The sequence below is a fragment of the Macadamia integrifolia genome, chromosome 4 (genome assembly GCF_013358625.1).
Source record: "Macadamia integrifolia cultivar HAES 741 chromosome 4, SCU_Mint_v3, whole genome shotgun sequence".
Lineage (NCBI taxonomy): Eukaryota > Viridiplantae > Streptophyta > Magnoliopsida > Proteales > Proteaceae > Macadamia > Macadamia integrifolia.
The window spans coordinates 15040759-15064283 of record NC_056560.1 but is presented as its reverse complement, the minus strand read 5'-3'; the positions used below and the strand labels follow the sequence as shown (position 1 = coordinate 15064283).

At 38.0% G+C, this 23525-nt stretch overlaps 1 protein-coding gene across 4 annotated transcripts; it reads right to left on the bottom strand.

Annotated features, from left to right (window-relative positions):
- Nucleotides 1-1838: 1838 nt before the first annotated feature.
- On the bottom strand, nt 1839-22554 carry LOC122076991 (probable hexosyltransferase MUCI70). 4 transcript variants are annotated; one of them, XM_042642684.1, is made up of 10 exons: nt 22251-22554; nt 21347-21617; nt 18599-18694; nt 17749-18104; nt 9197-9408; nt 8499-8755; nt 8210-8388; nt 3263-3431; nt 2839-2937; nt 1839-2222 (listed from the first exon to the last, which is right to left on the bottom strand). In XM_042642684.1, exons 2-8 carry the CDS (start codon nt 21564-21566, stop codon nt 3360-3362), a joined length of 1392 nt encoding a protein of 463 aa, XP_042498618.1. In that variant the 5' UTR covers nt 21567-21617; nt 22251-22554; the 3' UTR covers nt 1839-2222; nt 2839-2937; nt 3263-3359. The 4 variants fall into 4 exon arrangements, with proteins under 4 accessions (XP_042498618.1, XP_042498616.1, XP_042498615.1 ...); XM_042642682.1 differs by lacking the exon at nt 2839-2937 and having other exon boundaries at nt 22209-22554; XM_042642681.1 differs by lacking the exon at nt 2839-2937.
- Between the last annotated feature and the right edge of the window lie 971 nt (nt 22555-23525).

Sequence of the window (23525 nt, the reverse complement as noted above, 5' to 3'; positions counted from 1 at the left end):
TATTCATGTCAAGAAACCTTTGAATTCCGATCCATATCGGATTAGATTCAGTAGAACCGATTCCATATTTTAAAATGTTTGTTACAAGGTTTTGTAATGGAGATTGTCTCCGATAAACAACACAAACTGCATATGTTTAATGGTTTGGTCACTTTGGACCCATTACTAGAAATTGGTGAAGCTGGCTTTGATATTAAGAATGTTATGAATGAAATAGAAAATGTGTTAGCCCTATTCATGATAAGTTGTGAGGACGAGTAATAATAGTTAGTACGCATGGACAAGTGTAATTAAGGCTTTTGAATGCTCTAGTATGGAGAAGCGATTTATTGTAAATTGAACGAGTAAAAATAGCTAGAGGTAGATCCTAGAGGTAGATGGGTTGTATTTAGTATGCATTCTCATATCGCATTATGAGTCAAGGACTCATTCTGAGATGACAATGTTTGATACGCATTCCCATTCTTAAATTCCTAGAATGGATTCAATAACGGGCCTCGTTCTGGAATGCATCAAAAGTCCCATTATGCGTTCTAAAATAGGCTCGTTCTCTCGCCGTAGCTCTCGACTTCACTAGCTCTAGTGAAATCTCTCTAGACTTTCCAAACCCCTAGGGAATCTCTCTCTCTCTCTCTAGTTTGTGCATGCTTGGGGTTCTCCATTGTTGGGGCGAGAAGACATTTGCAGCATCATCGATCAAATTAAAGAAGAGGGAGTTGTAACTTTGGGTTTAATTTGCGTGCCCGAGGTTCTCCATTTTTGGAGGTGAGAAGACTTCCTCCATTGATTGAAGAGTCCACCAGCTGCAATGACAACATCCTCGGTCAAATTGGAGAAGAGGGAGCTGTAGCTTTGGGTTTAATTTGCCGAACCCACCACAATATGCACTCTACTATTGCTGCCATCATCCTGGAACGATTCAGGATTCAATATTTAGGTTAATATTGCATTTGTTACACACACACACATACACAAAGCTCATGCAGCAAAGCTCGATCGACTGATGACTCAACTGTGTAGATATAAGACATCTACCATGTGGCAGCTACAAAGGCCACATCACACCATCCCCAACCCAAAGCAATGGTGGGATAATAGACTGAGTTGTGGGTTCCTGCTTAATCCCTCTTTCTTGACCTTTTTTTTTTCCCCCCAAAATGAACAAGAAAAATTAATAAAATGGTTGACCCAATTTGCCTTCTTTTATATGAACCATATCCTTCTACGGTTTGCTGTTAATTTTTTGTATTTGGTAATAGCCTTCTTCTATGTGGGTGTGTGTGTGTTTTTTTTATATGATAATATTGCTTATGCTTAAGTATTCTGAAGCGAAGAACACATTTTCACCAAGTATGTATCCAAACAGTATTCTCATTCTTAGTTAAGAATGCATTCTGCATTTTGAGAATGGGAATACGCATTTTAAGAATGAAAATGCATGCCAAACACAACCTTAAAAGTAAAAATAATCACAGATGTAGAAAGACATGTACAGCTTAGGATTAGAATCTTGTATGACTGAATAGAACTGAACGGAGAAATAGAATCCATGATCTAGATTTTTTTTTTTTTTTTTTTGGGGGTGGGGTGGTGGAGGGGAACTGAAGAACTGCAATCTCATATAAACGACAAGAATACAAAGCCAAAATCAGCACATGCTTACTATTTATGCGATGTTTCCATCAGATTGAATACAAAGCCAAAATCATTTTCTCTCCAAACATTTTAAGAATGAAATTCCAATTTTTAAGACCAACTGCACATGGTTATAAAATAACATTCTTGTAGCATATCTTCTCATGCATTAAATGTCAATAACTAGGAAAGTTGATGCTTCATTAAAAATAATAATAATAAATAACATAAAAATAAAAATATATAAAGGTTTATGATACCATTCAAACATTCTGGACTTGCCAATAGTACAACAGATTGTGGCCCAAGTACAGCCAAAAAAAAAATGCAGAAGCTAATTGCTGTTGCAAAAAAATGCTACCAGCTTGTTTGCTCCCTCTAGCATCAAAGGTTTCCTGATCATGAAAAGTAACCAAGAAGCCTTCTTCGCAGCAGCAGCTAGGCAAAGAATCAACCCACCTCACTGAATTTAAGTTTAACACAGCTAAAAACTACTTAAACTTGGATATACAACTAATCTGATCAGGAGAATGTACAAATTTGTGTATGGAGTGTCCAAAACAGGAAATTCTTCGATATCACTGGCACTGCATATAGAAATGGCTGAATGCATTAGACTGCAAATAGGGAACTCAAAAAAAAAGGTAAAGGAAGAAAATACACTGTTTATTAGTCTAAACCTGGTATAGATTCATTTCATCCCATGGCATTGCTATGTTTAAGTCAGGTCACAAAAGCTGGACAAATTGCTGGCTGGTTTGTTCATGAAAAGTGTCATATTAAGCATAGTTTTTAACACCAGACCAAACTAGTATTCCTAAAAAAAAAAAAAAAAAAAAAAAAATGCCTGCATTTTTCAGTTCGGTCTGAACTGGAAAAACGGTGTATTTGTCCAGTTTTGTTGTTTACTGTCAACTATTCAAACTGGCTGGGGCTGGGTTATGTAACAAAATAAATGGTAGCAACCAACGAGAAGAAGAGAGAGATGCAGGTCAATGGAAGAAGTGATGGGAAATAGGTCTATTGGTAAACCAAGAACAGTAATATATATATAGACTAAAATACCCCTATGGAAGACAATAAGTAATAAACAGCAACCATAACTACTAAATACTAATAAGCAGCAACTTCAACACAGTATTCATAACGTGCTCAATGAGTCAATGGTAACAATTCAAAATGTGAAGGGACTTCGGTCCATACTTTGTAGGCAGTTCAAGTTCCCCTTTGAACAGGTCCCAGGAACCGCACAAAGTATCTATCCTCATTCTCGAACCTGTGTCCTCAAACTGAAAGCCAGAGCTTTTTACCATTGCACCAAACGACGAACCCAAGGGGAAAGTTAAAAAGTAAAGAGTGAAATTTCTCAGATGATCATAGCATCAGAACTACTGCATTCTTAAGGTTATGGTCCAAGAAAGCATCTACAGCGGTATTGTTACAATCATTTTAGATGGGCTGGTTTTTGAAGAAAGGGTCCCCTAGGGGTACCTCCCAACCATATGAACAAGCCCACAAAATTCAAGAACACCATCAGTCGTATTTACAGATAACAGAACTAGCATTAGACTGATCTCTATAATAGAGTTATAGTTACAAATCAATGAACCGGGAATGAGAGAATTACCTAGTAATGATGATTTGCACCAACCAAGCTGGAAGGACTTCCTCAACCTCCATACTGGGCTTGAAGCCTTGAATGCCAAAACAATCTTGAATGATCATCAAAGATGAGGTGGAGGATCCAATGCTGCCCTATGCCGGAATAACTTTACTAGTGCTCTACGTTCACAATCCTGAATAAAACAATTCACTGCCACAATTAGTGGATCCCATGGTTTTAAGTATCGGTGAGTATCGTGCCGTATCGGCCGATACGGATACGTATCGGTAGGCATCGGCACGATACATACCGATACGTATCATAAAAATTTAAAACCCTTATGCATCGATACGTATCCTACGATACACACCGATACGCACCGATACGCATCGATACTCAGCGATACTCACCGATACGTACCGATACTCTATGAAAAATTCAAAATTGAAGTGAAATATATGTTTCGGTATGTATCGGTATGTATCGGTGCGTATCGGTATGTATCGACCGATACACACCGATACGGTCATAAAATGGCCAAAATGGGTAATTTTTTACAAAAACATAATTTTTTGAGGTGTTTTTGTTCCAAAGTTGCTGCCAACCATTTTTCTCTCTAACTAAAGTGGAAATCAAGGTTGGGAACAAGGATTTTACATTTAGGGGACAATTACAAACCTTAGATTCTTAGTGCGATACTCTCAATTTACTATTTATGCACAATACATGTTATATATAACTTTTTTTAACTATTTTTTTATGCAAATGTGTATAAAAAAGTGTTTCCTATCCATTTATGTGCGTATCTTAGCGTATCTCCGATACGATACGATACCCTCCGATACGTATCTTAATTTTGGCCGACCGATACGACGACCGATACCGATACTTTAATCCTTGGTGGATCCTAACATATTTTCTGGATTTCAAAACATAGGCAACAATAACAAGGGAAGAGAGGCACGGGTGCAAACCAACTATAAGCATATGGAAGGTTTAACATCGATGCAAAAGAATACGGCACATAAAGTCTTGAAAAAAAGTTTAATATAGGTGATGTAGGGAGTTCCTAGGTGACTAGGTTTTCTACAAGATTAACTAACTCGGTAGGGTTAACTCAAGGGACTTGGGTAGATAGGACAAAAAGAAGCTCAGCAAACAAGATTAAGCATGCAAAATAGAATGAGACTAATAAACAAAGTAGCAAAAGCAATAATAAACTAGGCGGAAAAACACATAAACTCTTACTTAAGCTTCAAGTGAGGACATGGGGAAGGGAACAAACGTCATACGAATGTTAAGTTCAACACAAATCAATCCAGACACCAAATAAGATATGCAAACAATCAATGTCCTCTAGCAGCCAACTAAAATAGAAAAATCAGCAAGGATTTTGGAGATATAAAAGTGACGAAACGTCTTAAAACAATGGGTAAAAATAGGCATAAACAAAAGGGCAAAGGCTGGTTTCAATGTTAATGGGCTGCAACATATAACAGGGATAAATGGAGGTGGGAGGGGTTTAGTTTAATTATTTACCTTGTTGCTGTCCTGGTCTGAGGAGAAAAAGAGAAGTCGAAGTCCTCCAAAATAATGAGTTGCAGTCCAACCTACTTGATGAAGAACAGCAGTCCCGATTGTTAGGGAAGTTCCAGCAGCAACCCAGTTGGGGGTTTTCTCGATGGAGATAATCTCTAATAATGGTGAACAATTTCTGCAATAGGGCAGTAGGAACAGGAAAAACAGAAAACAGAAAAGAGAGGGATGAAGGATGAGAAAGGGAGAAGGAGAATGAGAGAGAGGGCCGTGAGAGACAGAGGAGGCGAGAAACAGAGGGAGACCGAGAGTGATCAATGAGAAGAGGGAGAGAGCAGCGAGAGAATTCTTAGGGGGTTCTGGGGGCTGTTTTGCCTTCAATAATCTTCATTCATTCCTTACGAACCGTGGCCAATGGCCGTACATAAATAAGAGACTAATTACTAAAAAGAAAAGAATATTCTAAGAATGCTATTTCATAAACAAAGAAACTTTCTAAAAAGAAATCAATAGGATATTTACTTAGTTTCCTAATTGACTTAAAGACTCAAATAAACAAAATCCTAGGAAATAAAACTACTAACATATCAGATTTGGTGAGAGCCACACAATCTTGGAAAAGAAAGGAAGGAGAGGACTCGATCCAGCGCTGGGAAGGCTGGATCGAGCCTTCCTTTTTTTTTTTTTTCTTCTTCTTCCTCCTTCTAATCCTCCAATCACAAAGAAGGTTGGGTCTTCTTCTTCCTTCGGCTATACGTCTTGATGTCCCCATCAATAGGCCTATGTTGGAATAATTTCATTAGTGCTCTATGTTCATAGTCTTGAATAAATTAACTCATGGATGCAAGTGGTATCTAATTTTATTTTTTATTTTTTATTTTTCCTTTTTTTTCTTTTTCCTTTGTCAAAACTGTAATACCAATAGATTGGGGAGAGAAGCAGGTTAAAAATATTCATTACGTAGATGTTGCAATCAGAATAAAGGCATATGAAACTAAGAAAGGTCTAAGAACTACAACCATAGTACGATTACTGATATATTATATTAGGGAGTGGCTAGGGCCTGAGTTCACAAATGTTTCCCATTCAGAGGATTAAGCCCCATTCTTCAACAGGTCCTACTACTAAGTGAGAGACAGCTGAGCCATAAAGAGAACAAGAAAACAAATTTAACAAATCCAATATTTAATGTTGTTCTTCAGAGCTTTATTACTATTAACATCTTTTTCTCCAGATCAGGCTACTTGAAATGAGCCACATGTAATACAAATAGATTGTGGAGAGTGGCAGGTTAAGTTTGATGAATATTAAATCTGATCATGGATCCATTTTCCTTATCCTGACTTGCAAACAGAAAATAGGCAAACGAAGTAATGAATGGTTTAAGAACAACAACCATATTATGATTAGTGATTACTAAATATGATCAGGGAGTAACAGGATGGGGCACCAATAATTTTCCAAATATCTCTTATCCAAAGGATTGAGCCCAATTCTTTGATGGGTCCTTCATGAAGGCTATGATCCTGAACCAGGAAAAATCCAGCGGGAGATTAGCTGAACAGGATCATAGGAAATAGGAAAAGAACCAGAAAAAAAGAAATTTCAATAACTTGAGCAGAACAGTTTTGATGGGCCTGCAACTGTAACAGAAGGGTCAGACCAACCAGTAGAGAAGGCCTGTAGACTTTGACTCAATTCTGACGGTTGGATCTTGAGTTATAGTAATCCTATTGCAACTAGGAAACCCAAAACTGCAGAATCAATGAGAAAATGTTAAGAGTTTAAAAGAGAATTTAGTGAGAGAATCACTCAGAGGATATATAGCAATAAACTGAGATCAGATTCATCCAAATAAGTCAGAATTGAAAACAAACTGAATTTTATTTTAACTAGGAAAACCAGAATTTGCTAAAAGTTTGGGCTTTTTTTAACTGAAGTTAAATCTGAGAATAATGAGGAAACCTGAAATGAGATTTGGGCAGAATGTATCAGCAACTATAGTTCAAGATCAAAAGCAAACCTAACACTGAAGATATGGTAAAACAGTGTATAGCCACAGGTAAGAGGATAGAAATTCTGATCTGAACTAGCTTGTCTGAAACTGAAGATATAAGAAGGAAGATAACAAAGTTAAGAATCCTCTCAAGCCCCACTTCGAACCCACCAAGCACAAAACTGAATCACAACAGTAACTATTGAATCCACAGCAGCAAAATTTAGGGAAACCGAACTCCTATATTTCATAAATTCATGTCTGAGGCCGTCATAGGTCATCTAGATATAGAAGTCATAAACTGACTGGGAATTCAAACTATTACTTGGGATAGTCAAAACAGACTAGTATTTGACACTTTTCTAATCAAAATAGGACTCTGAAAACAGAACAGAACACTAGAATCAAATCTGGACTCAAATCCTAATGATTTGAGGACTTGACTTAGCAAACTTCTAGCAATAAAAAGTACCCAAATTAGCCCCACAAACTTGGGCTAAACTAATCCTAATTGACTAATCCCATAGTTCCCAGATTCTAACCTAAATTTCGGCCATTAAAGTGGCCTATTACAACAAAAAACCATCGGGCCATAGAGCTAATATGCATGGGACTCAACCCAAGGATTATTTCCACTAAATAAACCATTTTTCTTAATTATTTGCATCAGTCCTATGACAAAATCAGAGACTGCCAGGATAAAATAAGCACAAGCGAAGATTCATAACAAATTTTTTTTTTTTTTTTTTTTTTTTCTTTTGTTTTTGGCAGTTTGAAGAGCTTTACTAATTGTAACATATTTTTCCCCTTTTCAAATGTCCAATGAAACAGCAAATAAAGACAGCTAGATCACCATATCAGGCTTTTTGTCTATATATGGGCTGAGTTCAAGATAATACTAGGCTGTACCAATCCACTGTTGGGTGTTGATCTTCTTTACATTGTTGTCAAGGTGTTGCCTAGGTGTGCAGGCGCCATGGTTGCCTAGGTGGGCGCCTAATGTCGAGATCCCCCCTCCAATGCTTTTGGGTTATCTAGACACCATGACAACTATGCTATTTTAAATGAAGTGTCACATAAAGGGCACCCAGAACATTCTTTTGAGCTTATGACACAACACTCAAGATTTTACCACAAAAATAAAAGCGAATAAAAACAATTTCAATGGTCATATGAGTATGACGGCACATGAATCACACACATTTATTGAGTATACATATGACAAGCCCACCGCTTGTGCATGTGGTCATGCACACAATGAGGTGGAGTAGGAAAACTGTGAGTATGGGGGATTCAGAAATGATTCAATTACCAAAATAAATATTATCAAAGATCAGAACAAAATATGACCCTGTAGCTGTACCAGTACTTGTCAGTCTACTGACAATGACAGATATAAATGGTGGAGAAACTTCAGATTCTGCAGATGCTTACATTACCTTGAACATGTTCAAAAAAAATGTTTTATCTGGGTTCATTCTTCTCAATTTCAAGTAAGTATATGCGAAGCTCAGTTGATCACGAGAGGTGAAACGATCAACTTCATTGAACCAAAGGCAGGAAAATAAATTTGACATTGGTGAATGTGCCCTCACGATAAAGGAACCTTCAGGTACATCTGCAAGATCACAGACAATAGGATCAAATTCTCGAACTTCTAATAAAAGAAAATTGTGTGATAAAGAAAAGACATTGTCAGAATTTAAAATAAATAACAATGACACGCACAACTTGGAAGAGGGATATCTGGGTCTGATGGGTCAAACTTGGTCAGACCATCAGACTGGTAGAAAATAAACTGTTCATCGATAGCCGTGTGATTGTATTTATTTAGACGCTTGTTTTGGAGTACCTCCTCCCAAACACAGTGGCGATCATAATGGTTTGAAATAGCATACTCTGATCCCTTTCGCCACAAAAAGTACTCAAGAATCTGCATTGGATCAGTTTGAAGTCGCATTTTGCTATCAAGCCAAATAGAATACCTGAAAACAACTGAACCAATGAGTTTTTTCTCGGAATTGAAACAAGAGAGAATTTAAAAGTAAATAAAGTAAAAGTATGCAACTCTTGAGCTACAAAGACTATCTAGACTTGCACTGGAGCAGATGCAAGCAGCCAGGAATCACCATTTGGTGGACCAAGATTACACATGTTCACTAGTAAACAAGCATTAGTTGATGCTTGAAATGAGTGGTCCCATTACATTCCTAATACAATCCAAATACAGTTCAGAGAAACATTTGGATGATGGCTATGACCATTAAAATATGCTTCACTTACATCCCTAACTCAGTCCCCCTTGTGTGATCATTTTTTCAAGAGGTTCATGGTAACAATCATGTCACATGTCTGATCTTAAGTTGTAGTTCTTATGTATCTAACTAGGCCAACAATAAACAAACCAGATTGTAGACGCATCTTACCTAGCAGATGGGAAGAGTCGGTGTGACAAAAACTTTGGCACCTTTCCGGTTCTCCGCATGTCTGTGTAGGGTAAGTTCCTGACTATAACTATTCTCCATAAGCCAATGTATCCATCATCATTAGGAACATGCCCTTCCAAAGAAAGTTTTGCCATAGTTTGCTCATCCAAAAACATAACAAAACAAACATTCTGCTTTGAATAGTCGCCGATCTGAAATAAACAGAAGGTAATAACATTACAAAATAATAAGAAGCCAGGGTTTTATTTTATTTTTCGGTCATTCGGTGTTGTACAGAGTGTAAAAATAAAATAAAGGAAAATAGAGAGACCAAGAGGGAGAAAGAGAGAGTAGAACTTGAGGAAATAGCAGATTCAATAGTGTGATTGCTTCTGCCCTCATCTTCTCATTAAATAGCTAACATTCTATTACAATTACAATAGGACAGCTGTCCTACTATGACTAGGAATATAAAACAGAATAGAAGACAACTTTATTAGTTACTGACTTATAGGAAACTAATACCAGTCCCAGTACAACAAGGACTCCTATTTACTAGGAATCTTGACTAACCGAAGGGAGGAGTCTGCGCAACTCACAGACTCCTCCTTTCCTCTCCTACGATAACTTCTAACACTCCCCCTCAAGCTGGAGCATAGATGTTAATCATGCCTAGCTTGTTACAAATGTAGTCTACTGTACTACCCCCCAAGGACTTAGTAAAAACATTTGCAAGTTGTTCTCCTGTGCGAATATGATTTGTCGAAATAACTCATTGTTGTAGTTTTTCACGAACAAAGTGACAGTCAACTTCAATATGTTTTGTCCTCTCATGGAACACTGGATTAGAAGCAATATGAATAGCAGCTTGGTTGTCACACCATAATTGCATAGAATAAGTACAATTAAAACCAAGTTCAGTCAGGAGCTGCTTTAACCACATCAACTCACAAGTAACATGAGCCATGGCTCGATACTCAGATTCAGCACAAGACCTTGCCACAACAGCTTGCTTCTTGCTCTTCCCAGACACAAGGTTTCCACCAACAAAAGTACAGTACCCTGTAGTTGACCTTCTATCAATAGGAGAACGAGCCCAATTTGCATCACAAAACCCTTCAACACGATTACGTCCATGATCTGAATATACCAGACCACATCCTGGAGCTTTTTTAAGATACACTAGAATACGAACAACGGCATCCCAATGTGAAGTACGTGGAGATGATAGAAACTGGCTCACAATACTAACAGGGAAGGCAATGTCATGTCCAATCACAATTCAAAAAAATTCAACTTTCCCACCAACCTCCTGTTCTGAGGATCATCTAACACATCGCCTTCTTCAGGCATAAGTTTCACATTTGGATCCATTGGAGTATCAACGGGCTTGGATCCTAACATACCTGTTTCTGAAAGTAAATCTAAAACGTACTTTCTCTGAGACAAAGAAATTCCTTTTCTTGACTGAGCAACTTAGATTCCAAGGAAGTACTTTAATCGTCCTAGATCCTTAGTTTGAAAGTGTTGCTGTAAATGAGTTTTCAAACTTTGGATTCCTTCAACATCATCTCCAGTAATGACAATATCATCAACATAAACAACCAAAATATCCTCTTTTCACTGGACTTCCGATAGAATACAGAATGATCACTGTCACACCTTGACAGTCCAAATGCACAATTGCACATACCACATCAATGAATCTTCCAAACCACGCCCGAGGAGACTGTTTAAGCCCATACAAGGACTTTTTAAGCTTGCACACCCTTCCACACTCCCCCTAAGCAACAAACCCCGGAGGTTACTCCATATACACTTCCTCATGCAAGTTTCCATGAAGAAATTCACATCAAGCTGAACCAACGGCCAATGAGAGGAAGCTACAAGAGAAATCAAAACACGAACAGAAGTCATTTTGGCAACATGAGAGAAGGTATCCAGATAATCAATGCCATAAACCTGGGCATACCCTTTTGCCATCAGCCGAGCTTTCAAACGAGCAAGAAAGCCATCAGGGTTCACTTTAACTGTATATACCCAGCGACAACCAATAGCCTTTTTGCCAGGGGTAACGATAGAAGATCCCAAGTCTGGTTTGCCTCTAAGGCACACAGTTCCTCTGTCATAGCAGTCTTCCACCCAGGACTAGATAATGCCTCTACAAGGGTCTTAGGAACAGGATGACAAGAATAGTGGAAAGACAGGAATGAAAGGTAGACGAAAGACTAAAATAAGACACAAAATCAGCAATAGGATGTTGGGTACAACTCCGAACACCCTTACGCTGTGCAATATGGAGGTCTAGATCAGAAAGAGGAATACCTGGAGGCGGATCCGTAGACGAAGATGATAAGGTAGGTGCCGCAGGGAGAGGGGGGCTGCTACTTCCCAAACACATCGTGTATACACCTATAACAGGGGTGGTGGTGGTGGGACCTCTGTCTCAATGGCAACCTGCGGATTAGAGTGATGGATAACATAAAGGGGAAGATCATCATCCAATTCAGACACAACAAATGACTCATTAGGATATGGGGTGGTTTCAAAAAATGAGACATCAACAGTGACAAAATACTTGTGAAGAACCGGGGAATAACAGTAGTATCCCTTTTGAGTGCGGGAGTAATCCAAAAACAGACACTTAATGGCTCGAGGATCCAATTTTGACAATCCTGGACGATGATCACGAATAAAGCAAACACAACCAAAAACACGAGGGGGAAGAACAAAAAGTGGGTCAGACGGAAATAATAAGGAATGGAGAATACCACCACACAAAACAGAGGAAGGCATACGATTAATAAGATAACAAGCAGTGAGAACAGAATCAGCCCAAAAAACTTTGGATACCTTCATTTCAAACATAAGTGACCTAGCAACCTCCATCAAATGATGGTTCTTTCTTTCAGCCACTCCATTTTGCTAGAGAGTGTCTGAATAAGAAGACTGGTGTATCATACCACACTTAGCCATAAACTCAGAAAATGGACCAGAAAAGTATTCTTTTGCATTATCACTTTGTAGAATTTTGATAGTCATGCCAAATTGATTTTGTATTTCAGCAACAAAGTCACAAAAGATGGTAAATAACTCAGAACGATTTTTTATTAAATAAAGCCAGGTCGTCCTAGAATATCATCAACAAAAGAAACAAAGTACTTAAAACCTAACGTGGATGTAACAGGACAAGAGCCCCATACATCTGAATGAACCAAAGAAAAAGAAGATGCAAATCGTTTATTAACTCGAGGGGAATAACTAACACGATGTAGTTTTCCAAACTGACATGACTCACATTCTAAACTAGAAAGAGAATGAAAATTGGGATCAAGTTTCTGTAGACTAGACGGATGGCCCAACCAGAAATGAACCTGATGAGGAGTCAGAGTACCCGAACAGGCTATGGAAGGTGCAGTGTCTTCAAATATGTACAGTCCCCCAACCCGATGACCTCTACCAAGCATCTTCTTCATCGTAAGATCCTGAAAAACACATAAGTCGGAGAAAAAGGTTATAGAACAATTGTAAGCTTGTGTAAACTTGCTTACAAACAATAGGTTGAATGGTACTCGGGCAAATAAAGCACAGATGATAATGATAAGGAGGCATTAAGACAAACAGTGCCAAAACCACTGACTTTAGCGATTGAGCCATTGGCCAATATGACAATAGCAGAGGACTTCTTAAAAGAAGAAAATATACATGAAATACCAGACATATGATCCGATGCATATGAATTGATTATCCAGGGGTGAGAAGAAGCGGAAAGACACGAAATGGCATTACCTGTTTGAACAAGAGTAGCAGTGGGAGGTGAGGATGCTTGATTCTGAAAGCGGGCAAATTCTTCATTGGTCATCCTAACCATCTTACCCTCAGATTGTCCAAGCTGAGAAGGGTCATCAACTGTGGTTGAGTTGGCAAACTGCTTTTGAGGAGGTTTGCCATGAAGTTTCCAACAAAATTGTTGGATGTGTCCTAGTTTACCACAATGATGACATGTACGTACTACTCCTGAACTATCTGAAGAGTTCCCAGTAAATTATCCCTTATTACCACCATTACCTATGCCACGTGAAGTCCCTCGATTATTACCTTGTGCTGCAAGTGCGAAGTTTTCCACTGGAGTGGAATCCTGACAATTCTCTCGAAATACCCGTAAGACTCGGAAAAAGGTATCTGCAAGAGATGCCACCTTGTCACCTCCAAGGATCTAAGAACAAACAGAGTCATATTCTGAACGAACAGAGTCATATTCTGTTCCAAGACCTCCCAAAAAACCCATAACTGCAAGTTGCTCTCACTGGTCTTGCATCTTCTTCACATCACTACTACTAGGGAGAAGAGAATTCAGCTCTTCATACATCCTCTCGAAATCAGCAAAGTACTGAGTTAGAGGCCGACCCTTCCTATCAGTCCGATAAAAGTCCTGAGGCAGTTCATAGATACGAGAAAGATTGTTCTGTCCAGAATACAGAACATTCAAATAGTCCCACAGCTCTTTCACAGTATCAATGTGAGTAATAACATCAACTATGGAATTATCCATTGAGTTTAATAGCTGTCCGAAAATACGTGCATCAATCGTATCCCATGTAGTATCATTAGCAGGTTTTCCTTTTGTTAGGTGATCCTGCTGATCTCGACCAGTCAAAACAAGCTGCACAATTTTCTTCCATTGGTAGAAATTGGCAGGTCCTAAAAGTTTATTTTCTGTAATTTTATGTGATGATGAAGACATCACCTCAGTAACAACTTTCTTCCCTTTTGTGTTAGCCATTAGTGCACACAAAACGAATCAATCGATCTAAACTCCTTTGTTAGATCACACAAGTTCAAGAAAATAGCAGACAATCTTCAATAAAATGTAACAACCAAAGGGGAATTGGCATAGATGTCAAAACCCCAATACACCAACAGTGGATTGAAGACTAAAACCCGAAGGAATAGCAGCAAACAGTACCCACAACAGTACCCAAAAAGCAGCAAGATAGTGCTCAAAACAGTGCCCACATCAGTAGCCAAAATCCACCAAATATAGCCCAACCGAGGAGAGAGAAAAATCTACGCAGGGTTTTAGAGAAGTAGCTGCGGCTTGCTGTTCTGAGCGTAGAATGGACTAAGCTTCTGATCGAGTGAAGGTCTTCCCAAGGCGACAAAAACCTCCAAATGGTTGACTTCTGAAGGCTGGTTTGTAAGTTACTTCAGTTCTTGATGTCAGTTCCAGGAGAGAAAAGTCAGCTAGGAAACCAATCTTCAATCCAAAAATCCCAATCCAGAAATTTTCTTCTAACAATTTGAGTCAATCCCTTCATACATGCGACTGATTTCAACCATCAGTCTTGCATACACATTCCAGAAAAAATAGGGTTTGGTTATTGATTAAATAACCAGCTTTGATACCATGTAAAAATAAAATAAAGAAAAACAGAGAAAGACCGAGAGGGAGAAAGAGAGAGTCGAACTTGAGGAAATAGCAGATTCAATCGTGTGATTGCTTCTGCCCTCATCTTCTCATTAAATAGCTAACATTAGGACCGCTGTCCTACTATGACTAGGAATATAAAACAGAATAGAAGACTACCTTATTAGTTACTGACTTATAGGAAACTAATACCAGTCCTAGCACAACTAGGACTCCTATTTACTAGGAATCTTGACTAACCGAAGGGAGGAGTCTGCGCAACTCGCAGACTCCTCCTTTCCTCTCCTACGATAACTTCTAACACAGAGAAAGTGCCAAATGAACATTGTATGGTTCTGTGCTGACAAACAGAGGCAAATAGAAATTATAATCAAAAGAAGTTTGGGAATGGAAAACAATCACACAGAAACTCTCAGCCAAGTAGAAAGACAAAGTTTGGCACAAAATAAGGAAACCATAAATCAGCGGATCATCCAAAAGAGAATTCCAATAAATGATAATAGTAACATACTAACAGCAATAACAAGCTAATCACATTCCAGGTTTAAACCAATTTTCATAGGCTAACCAACTAAGAGCTATTTCACCTCCCAAGAAGAGCACAAGGATATTGAATTCCCAAAAAAATAAACTAGGTAACAAAGCTCTAGAAAACTTGAGCAAATAGGTAACGGTAATGTAAATTCACATTAAGACTTCAAGCCCATAACCCTCTGCAATTTAGTATATACAAGTTTATAGCCAAGGTCCTTGCTAATAGACTCAAACTGGTGGTTGACTCTTTGGTCAGCGACAATCAATCAGCTTTCATTCCTGGTTGGAGTATCTCTGTATCTCTGACAACATCAATCTTTGTAATGAGATTGTCAAAGGCTTTGATAGAAAGTCTCACTCCCATGGTGCTCTTATAAAGATTGACATCCATAAAGCTTTTGACTTCTTGAGATGAGACTTCATGGGTTCTCTTTGGGTCTTCTGCCAATTAACCATCTTGGCTTGCCTCTGATCCACGCCAGGTTGACTTTCCATCATTGCCCACATGTTAGATCTTATGTGTAAGACACTCTAGCATTGGAAGGGCAAGCTTCTATCTTATGTGGCTCACTAGAATTGATCAGATTTTTCCTTTAGTCCACTTTTATATATTGTTCTGGCATTTTGAGTTACCCCAGGCTGTTATTGTGAAGCTTGAAGTTTTTATGTGCTCTTTTCATTGGAAAGGATCTGAATGGTCCAAATTCCTTCACCCCATCAGTTGGGCCCCTGTTTGCCTCCAAAAAAATGAGGGTGATGTAAGACTAGATCACATAGGACCTAATCCCAGGCAGAATCTGAAAATCTAAGCTAAAATAGGATAAAATTGAGAATTCACAAACCACAACTCAGATGGAGCTGAATTTTGGCTGGAATAGAGATCCTATATGAGGGAACAAACCGTCAAAAGATGAACAAATTCTGCCAGCTGGATTAAGAGATCTGCCGGTTGCAAGACAAATGAAACTTTTGGTGATTCTTCAAGAACTAGAGTTAGAAGAATTGGATGATCCTCAAATTCGGATCTGGTCTGGAAGTTATGCGCTCGAACTCGAGAAAGCTTTGTCACTGAAAATCGATAGGTTGTGTATGTCTTCTGATCAGCAATCTTAGAGGGCTTCAAGCCTTCGAAGAATCTTTCAATAACTCTCAAAACACTCTCTCACAAGTTAGAATAAAGAAGAAGATAAAAAAGACAAAGAGAATTCAATGGAGGGTTGAGAAGGGGGAAGTAGAAGATTAGGTTTTGGCCCTTTTGGGCATCTCACCCCTCAAGTTTAGGCGTCTCGCCTAAGGCCTCTCACCCAACAACATCCCACGGCAAAAAAACATATAGCCGTCTCAAAATAACTTCAATCTCCTCAAATCAATTACAGAAGTCCTCCTTATATAAGAGTAGCTTCAGCTTTACAAATTAGAAGGTAAATAAGGAAGGAAACTAACTGAAGAAAGGAAACTAACCTAAAACAAACTTCTTGTCAAACAAGTAAAGATAAACTCCTAACTAATATAAGATCTCCTAACATATACACTTGACTTAACAACCAAGACAACTAAAAAAGGTAACAAAGATCCCACTTCTTTCTTCAACATTAAGTGACAGCTAGCTGGTTCTAGAAGATCTTCATCAAACAAAATCTGCAGGGGCTACTTTTCACATGAACAGTAACTCGTGAACAGTGTTTTCCAGCTTTCCTTTTGGGCTAGTTAGATGGGGCCAAGGTGAAAGCTGGCTGGTCCAACATTGGACCTGGTTCAAAGGAAGCAGGCCCCTTCTCTTACAGGCTCGATCTACATCAGAGGGGGGGTCTTGGGTTAAGATGAATTAAAGATGTTAACCCTACAGGGATCCTTACACTTATTTGGAAGTTAACAACCAAGAAAATGAATATTTAAGTTGACTAGGTCTATTCTAGGCTCCTTTGCAATGACTCCATTTGGACGGCCCCCTTCGTATCTGATGCTTCTTGGGTCTGGAGAAAGTTTTTGAAGCTTAGGCCTCTTACCTACAGAGTTATCAACTCCTTGATTGATGATGGTGCCTCTACTAGCTTATGGCTGGACCATTGGCATCCCCCGTGGGGTCCTCCTTTATTTAGTGCGACAGAGCTATTTACAGTTTGGGTTCTCACAGGATGGCAAGGATTCAGAGATCATCCAGGGAGCTTTCAAGCTTGAATTAACATGAAAGTAAATAAATATTAATGTGAATATCAACAGTGAATCCGAAAGTTATCAATCATACAGTATGTAACAGCTCAAGCCATATGATAGAGAAGATAGATACCATTATAATGCTATCTTCCAAGTTAGTCTAATTCAAATTTCAAAGAATCTTATAAACACAACAATCATCCAGTCTGTGCGTGTGTGGGCGCATGACTCATGCATTTTACTTTGAAGCGAAAAGAAAGAAACAGAAAATTCACGTGGACCCAACAGTGGAAGAACTTCAACTAGAAGTATAATATAAAACAAGCATTCATCAAAAAGAGAAAGTACAATATACATTTTATTAGGAAATTCTAAATAAGAATAATTCTTACCACCGCAATAAATAGAAATTATTTCGAGAAGATGCCTCAGATACCTTTCTGCTTGTTGGTCTCCTCAAAAAATCAAAGCTTCCAAAAATGCATGATGATACCACAATGCGGCAGGTATTCATGTACTCCTTATCCTTTTCATATAAATCAAATCCAGAGCTCAGAGATCCCTCTGGTCCTCTAACAAAACCACAATGAACTGTGTGATTTTTTGCATAAAAGGAATTCTCTCTTTCTTCAAGGGTCTGATGTCCTCCAAATCTGGGTTCAAACTTATGATCCCCGTAAGTTATGTCCTCTCTTTCTAGATATCCTAGGGTGAACTGAGAAAAATTCATGTACTCCTTGGGCTCCACTAGTTCATCCACCGACTCCACAAACCCAACATCACAAGGAAAATCTGGAAGATCCAATATAAGAAAATTAAAAGCATAAAAGCATGAGTTAATCAGACTTGGTTGCAATGCAATATCTCATGGAAAAAGAGGACTTTAAGATGGATAAGGTCCATAAAGTCATCTGATGACTTCTGATAAATGTGAGACAAAAAATATTTGCCAATGCAGTAGAGAATTACACTTTTGCAAACCTCATTTTCTGTACCTTAGACCCACCCCAAAAAGAAGCAAAGCATTAAATGGAATTTACCACACCCCCCCTCCATTAAGGTAAGATGGCTCATAAATAAATAAGACTGTCTTTGATCAATAAGAAAGATGATCAATAAGAAAGAAGTGACTTGTAAGAAATTGAATCATAGGCAACTAAATTACGTCATTAAAAGAAAAGCACAAAATCACTTGGATCTCACAGGAAAAGATAATTTGTTAACAGCAAGAGCATGTAACATGATGGAAGTAAATCATAAAAGAAGGGAAAGCATGACAAACATACGTTGCTTACGATGTTTGCTTGGCGGTTCTAAACTGTACTGTCCTGAAGTTCCTTGATGTATATCCCTTTGGGGTGAAGTTTCACTCTCAAATTTACCTACAAAGTGTTGTTAAGAGAGTAAGGAAAGAAGAAAATTAAAATTCATCAAGAGGGACAACAATTACAAGTACACACACACACACACACACACACACACACACATATATATATGTGCTTATCTTGAGGTTGCAAATAAATAGACTCCAAATTCATAACAGGGATTGGAACAAAGACGATTAATATTAACTCCAAAGACATGGTGAAACTTTAAATGTTTATTGCATTAAATTTTGAAGACTTGAAGAAAAGGTGGGGAGAGAGCTGAAGTTAAAAACTGAGTATTAGATGACTCAAGACATTGCTTCCACATTTACCACTGACTTTCCTGGCTTGATGATCGGTTCAATAAACACTGGACTTAGTGAGCCATGAGATAAGTTTTTTATGCAGATTCAAGATTCCAGATGAAATACCACAGGAGAAGAAAGGACTTGTGATAGCATAAGAAATGTGACCTTTCCTAACCCTGCGGTTCATGGTTTGAACCAGTTTTCTGGTTCAACCAGGTCCTGCAACTCACTTGTTTCTGGTGCAGTTTTAAGTTTTCAGTTTTTACTTGTAATAGGACACCTACTCACAGTTACTGATTGAGTAGGCTCCTTTTATTTGATTTCTTTTCTATTCTGACCATGAAAGCCTCTGGCTCGCTATTACTTTCCTGAGACTAGTCTGAACCAAAACATAATTACATAAAGTTATAAAAGCATGTAAGGCATGTAAGTGGTTACAGCATCCCCATGAATTTTTATGAATGATATATGGCTTCAGCCTTTCAATTCTATGACATTCAGAATACTTGCTGCTGTGGTGATTCCAACATAATGATTCAGGTGGGATTCCTGGATTACATATCTTCTTTTTATTCTTCTTATCGTCTTCCTTTCTTCCTTCCATAGTTGCCCAGGTGTCGCCTAGGCACCCAGGCGCCTTGGTTGCCTTGTTGGTTTCGCTTTGAGTCTAGGTCCCCCTCCAACGCCTTGGGTCGCCTAGATGCCATGACAACTATGCTTCCTTCCATTGAATCAGGTCAGTATCATTATCTTCTTTAATTCCTGGGCATACTTATCCTTCCATTGGTTGTACTAATTTGTGATAATCTGATATTTTTTCAGGTATGTGCTCAGGTGTTCTAAAATTGAGTTCTTGCCTTCTAATATTTTGGATTAGAGAGAAAATTTCAAACAAAGAGTGAGGCAACCATGGAAATGCCTTCGAAACCCAATGGAAGAGTAGAAAATGTACAATCAAGTCTGAAGAACAAACCCCTACTGGTAAACAAGCTGTAGTAGGCTCAAGCTTGTGGAGGCAGACATACACTCAAATTAAAATATGGGCAGAAAATGATGGGAGAGTGGACCGACTTTTCCTCCCATGGGGTCTGTATATGTAAGACTGAAACAAAGGAACATCAGCTGTTTCCTCGCAATGTATAAAATTCAGGGTTAACCATGGTTATAAGATCGCTCTTTCTAATGCTATATGGCTGTCCTCATCAACTATTGTGTGAAGATTTCCCTGATATCTGTATCCTTACTGTGGGCAGGAAGACCATCAAGGATATTATATTGACCCCTACCTTCCTTCCTCTGATCCAGATAGTGTATGCAGCCTTTTAATTGTCAGGAGATCCATTCTTTTTCCTTAGGAGTTTGGAGACGAAAATTTTTACATTCGTAGAAAATAGAAGGATGAGAATGTGGACAACAGAAAAACTCAGGGAGATTTATTTAAATGAATTATTCCTCCTACTTTCTATAATGCGGTGACATTGGCTGAAGGGTCACCACTAAAATTTCAAAAATTTCAGTCCTTCTTGGACAACATCACCAAAAAGAATCTTAAATATTGATCATTTTGGTTCGCAGAGCCATATTATTCCCAACATATATATGTCTTAAGGCTGCAAAAAAATGTGGAGTAAGTTTTTTGAGTTCTTTTCTTTGGGAGTTTGGTATTCAGCGAGTCATGCAGAATACACTCATGGAGATGATTCATGATCAAGGACTGGTACATCATGTGTTGGGCTAAATGGTATTCAGTGGGTCGTGCAGAAAACACTCATGGAGATGATTCGTGATCAAGGACTTGTTCATTATGTGTTGGTATAAATGGAATCAGTGGGTTGTGCAGAATACACCCATGGAGATGATTAATGATTATGGAGATAATTCATGATCAAGGACTGGTACATTATCTGTTGGCTAAGCTACACCAATTTAAGGAAGCTGACATCTATGGCTATCAAAACACTTAGATGGGCTAAAAGAAACAAAGGAGCTCCAGAAGACATCCAAACCCACCTACAGGGTGGCTTCGAAAGTGAAGGAGCTGATCATCTTCTGAACCCCAAAGCATAAAGAGTTTACTGACTCCCATAATTATGGGTGGCAAAATTTTATGGCAGAATCTTTTTTGCTCAGCCATTTAGCTTCTTTTTTCTTTCTTTTTTTTTTTTTTTTTTTTTTTTTTTTTTTTTTTTTGGGGCGGGGGTAGGGGAGGTGGTCCGTAGTGACTCTATTATAGGCTAGTATATACAAGCCAGGCCCTTGGGGTCTGTTGTTCCTTTCTAATAAATTATCTTTACCTCTAAAAAAAATAGATAACTTCTGAAACAATAAAAAGTGAGAGCCTTATATGTTCAAAGCTCACCATTTAATGGCAAATTTTTGCCAAAGATTGACATATATATCAAGAAAAGCAGCACGAGCAAAAACATCCAAAATGAAAGCCTCCTTCTGATAGCATAACCAAACCTTCTCCCTCGTCGGGCTCTTGAACCGTACTCATTTCGTTCATAGGACCAAATAACTGAACCAGCATTGTCTCTTCTTTCCGGTAACAGTTCACTAGTCTGCCTGAAAAGGGCCATAGTGACATCATACAAAACTACATCAACAAGCCCATCTGTAGGACAATTCACCTGAGGGGAAAAAAAATGCATATAAAAAGATTAATAACATTGTGAAACCCATAGTAAAAGCATATAATAATTAAATTCCACCCTTCACCAAAAAAAAAAAAAAAAAGTAAATTCCACATATCAAAAAAAGAAGAAGGTGATATAACAGCTCTGGAGCCCATTGCAATGTGTTCAGTACTTCACTCTTTTGCTTTCTTTTATAATGAATTATTAAAAAAAATAAAAATGTATCAATCCAGGTCTCCGTGCACGTCTTCAACAAACTTTTTTCTTGAAGAAAACAATATATGAACAACAACCATAAACATATTAACATACTATCATACTACAGTAACACAGCATTTCAAATTCAAGAATAGAAGAGTACATTAAATTTGGACCCGCAACTTGTGATTTCATTTCGAGGATGTCATCGGGTGAATAAAATTCACAGAACAGTGTCATAACAAAAAACACGATCAGAATATGACTTATATTCGAGTAACGATGCAACAATCGATCAAAAACAGATCGAAAATTCGAGCCAAGTTTAAGAGTTGAGCAGACTGTAGATGTGGAATGAAAGTGCAAACTGGAGTAAATAGATCATACATTACTGCCATCAGAGACAAAGTTAGTGCGGGAAGAACGAACCAGATGTGGATTCTTGCCAACTTTTTATGTAAATCCAAGTTCGGTAGATATGCTGAAACTGATAATGCTTCGAGCTTTACTCTTGATTCTTGAACCCGTGAATCTTCGGGACTGATAATATTGAATTGCTCCGTTTTGTTTGTGCTTTGGCGGTTTTCTGGAAGCTTGCCGAATATAATGCGAGAAAGAAGAAATATAATTTCCCTCGCGAGGTTCGGAGTGGGTAGGATAGAGATCAAGTGAAAAATTGGAGATGCGATTACGTTTTTAGTTGCACAGGTGATGAGTGATAGAAGAAATTGAAACTAATTAATACTTTCAAGAAAATTATACTTTTTCTTTTTTTATTGGAAAATATACATTCTTTTTTTTCGATAAAATATTTTCTTCTTCTTACAGTGAAAGGGAGAGGCACACAGTGTACCTTTTTCTGCGTTCTTTTTTATTTTCTTTTTCACCCAAAATAAATACTGGGGAATAAGTCACGTTCGGCAAAAATTTCTAAGAGGACAAAAACAGTATACCCTTTTTCTAATTGTATGGGGTCTGTCACATGAATTGTTGTTCTCTATTTAACTCTATTTGAAGTCATATAATTCAAGGAGTCCAAATTGTTTGCAATGATTGATGAGGTGTAGTAAGCATCCAACGGTCATGAGGGTTTCACCATGCACCCCAACCGTTGGATGCTCACTGCACCTCACCGTCTCACCATAGACAATTTTGTCGCTAATGCCTAAATTAATCATGTCTTTTTCTCACTATTTCTCCTATGAATAGAAAAAAAAAAAAAACTTACACTTTACTCTTATAGTTTATTCAATTTTAATCTAGTAACTCCTTCGTACTGGAGCATCTAAAGGCATCATCTGTTGGACATGGTCATACAACTTCAAACAACTCTATCAAATTCTACCATGAATCAAAGATATTCCCAACTTAATTCTATTATGGTCGTTCCTTATTTTATCCATCCATCTCAACATTTTCATATACACTAGACATAAAGGGCGTACCAAATATATGAGGTACCCACCATTGTGGGTCTAGTGAGGGATATATTTTATGCAACATTACCCTCACTGAAACTTTTTTCATACTTTCCTAGGGATATTTGCAAGTCTTATAGTCTATCTATTAATAGACCTAAAAGATGCATGATGATGTTTCTATGCAACTCTTAGATTTTCTTATGAGACTGTTAGAACTAGAACTTCTCATGATGTAAACGTTTATGATATTATAGTATAGTTTTGTAAAAAAAAAAAAAAATGA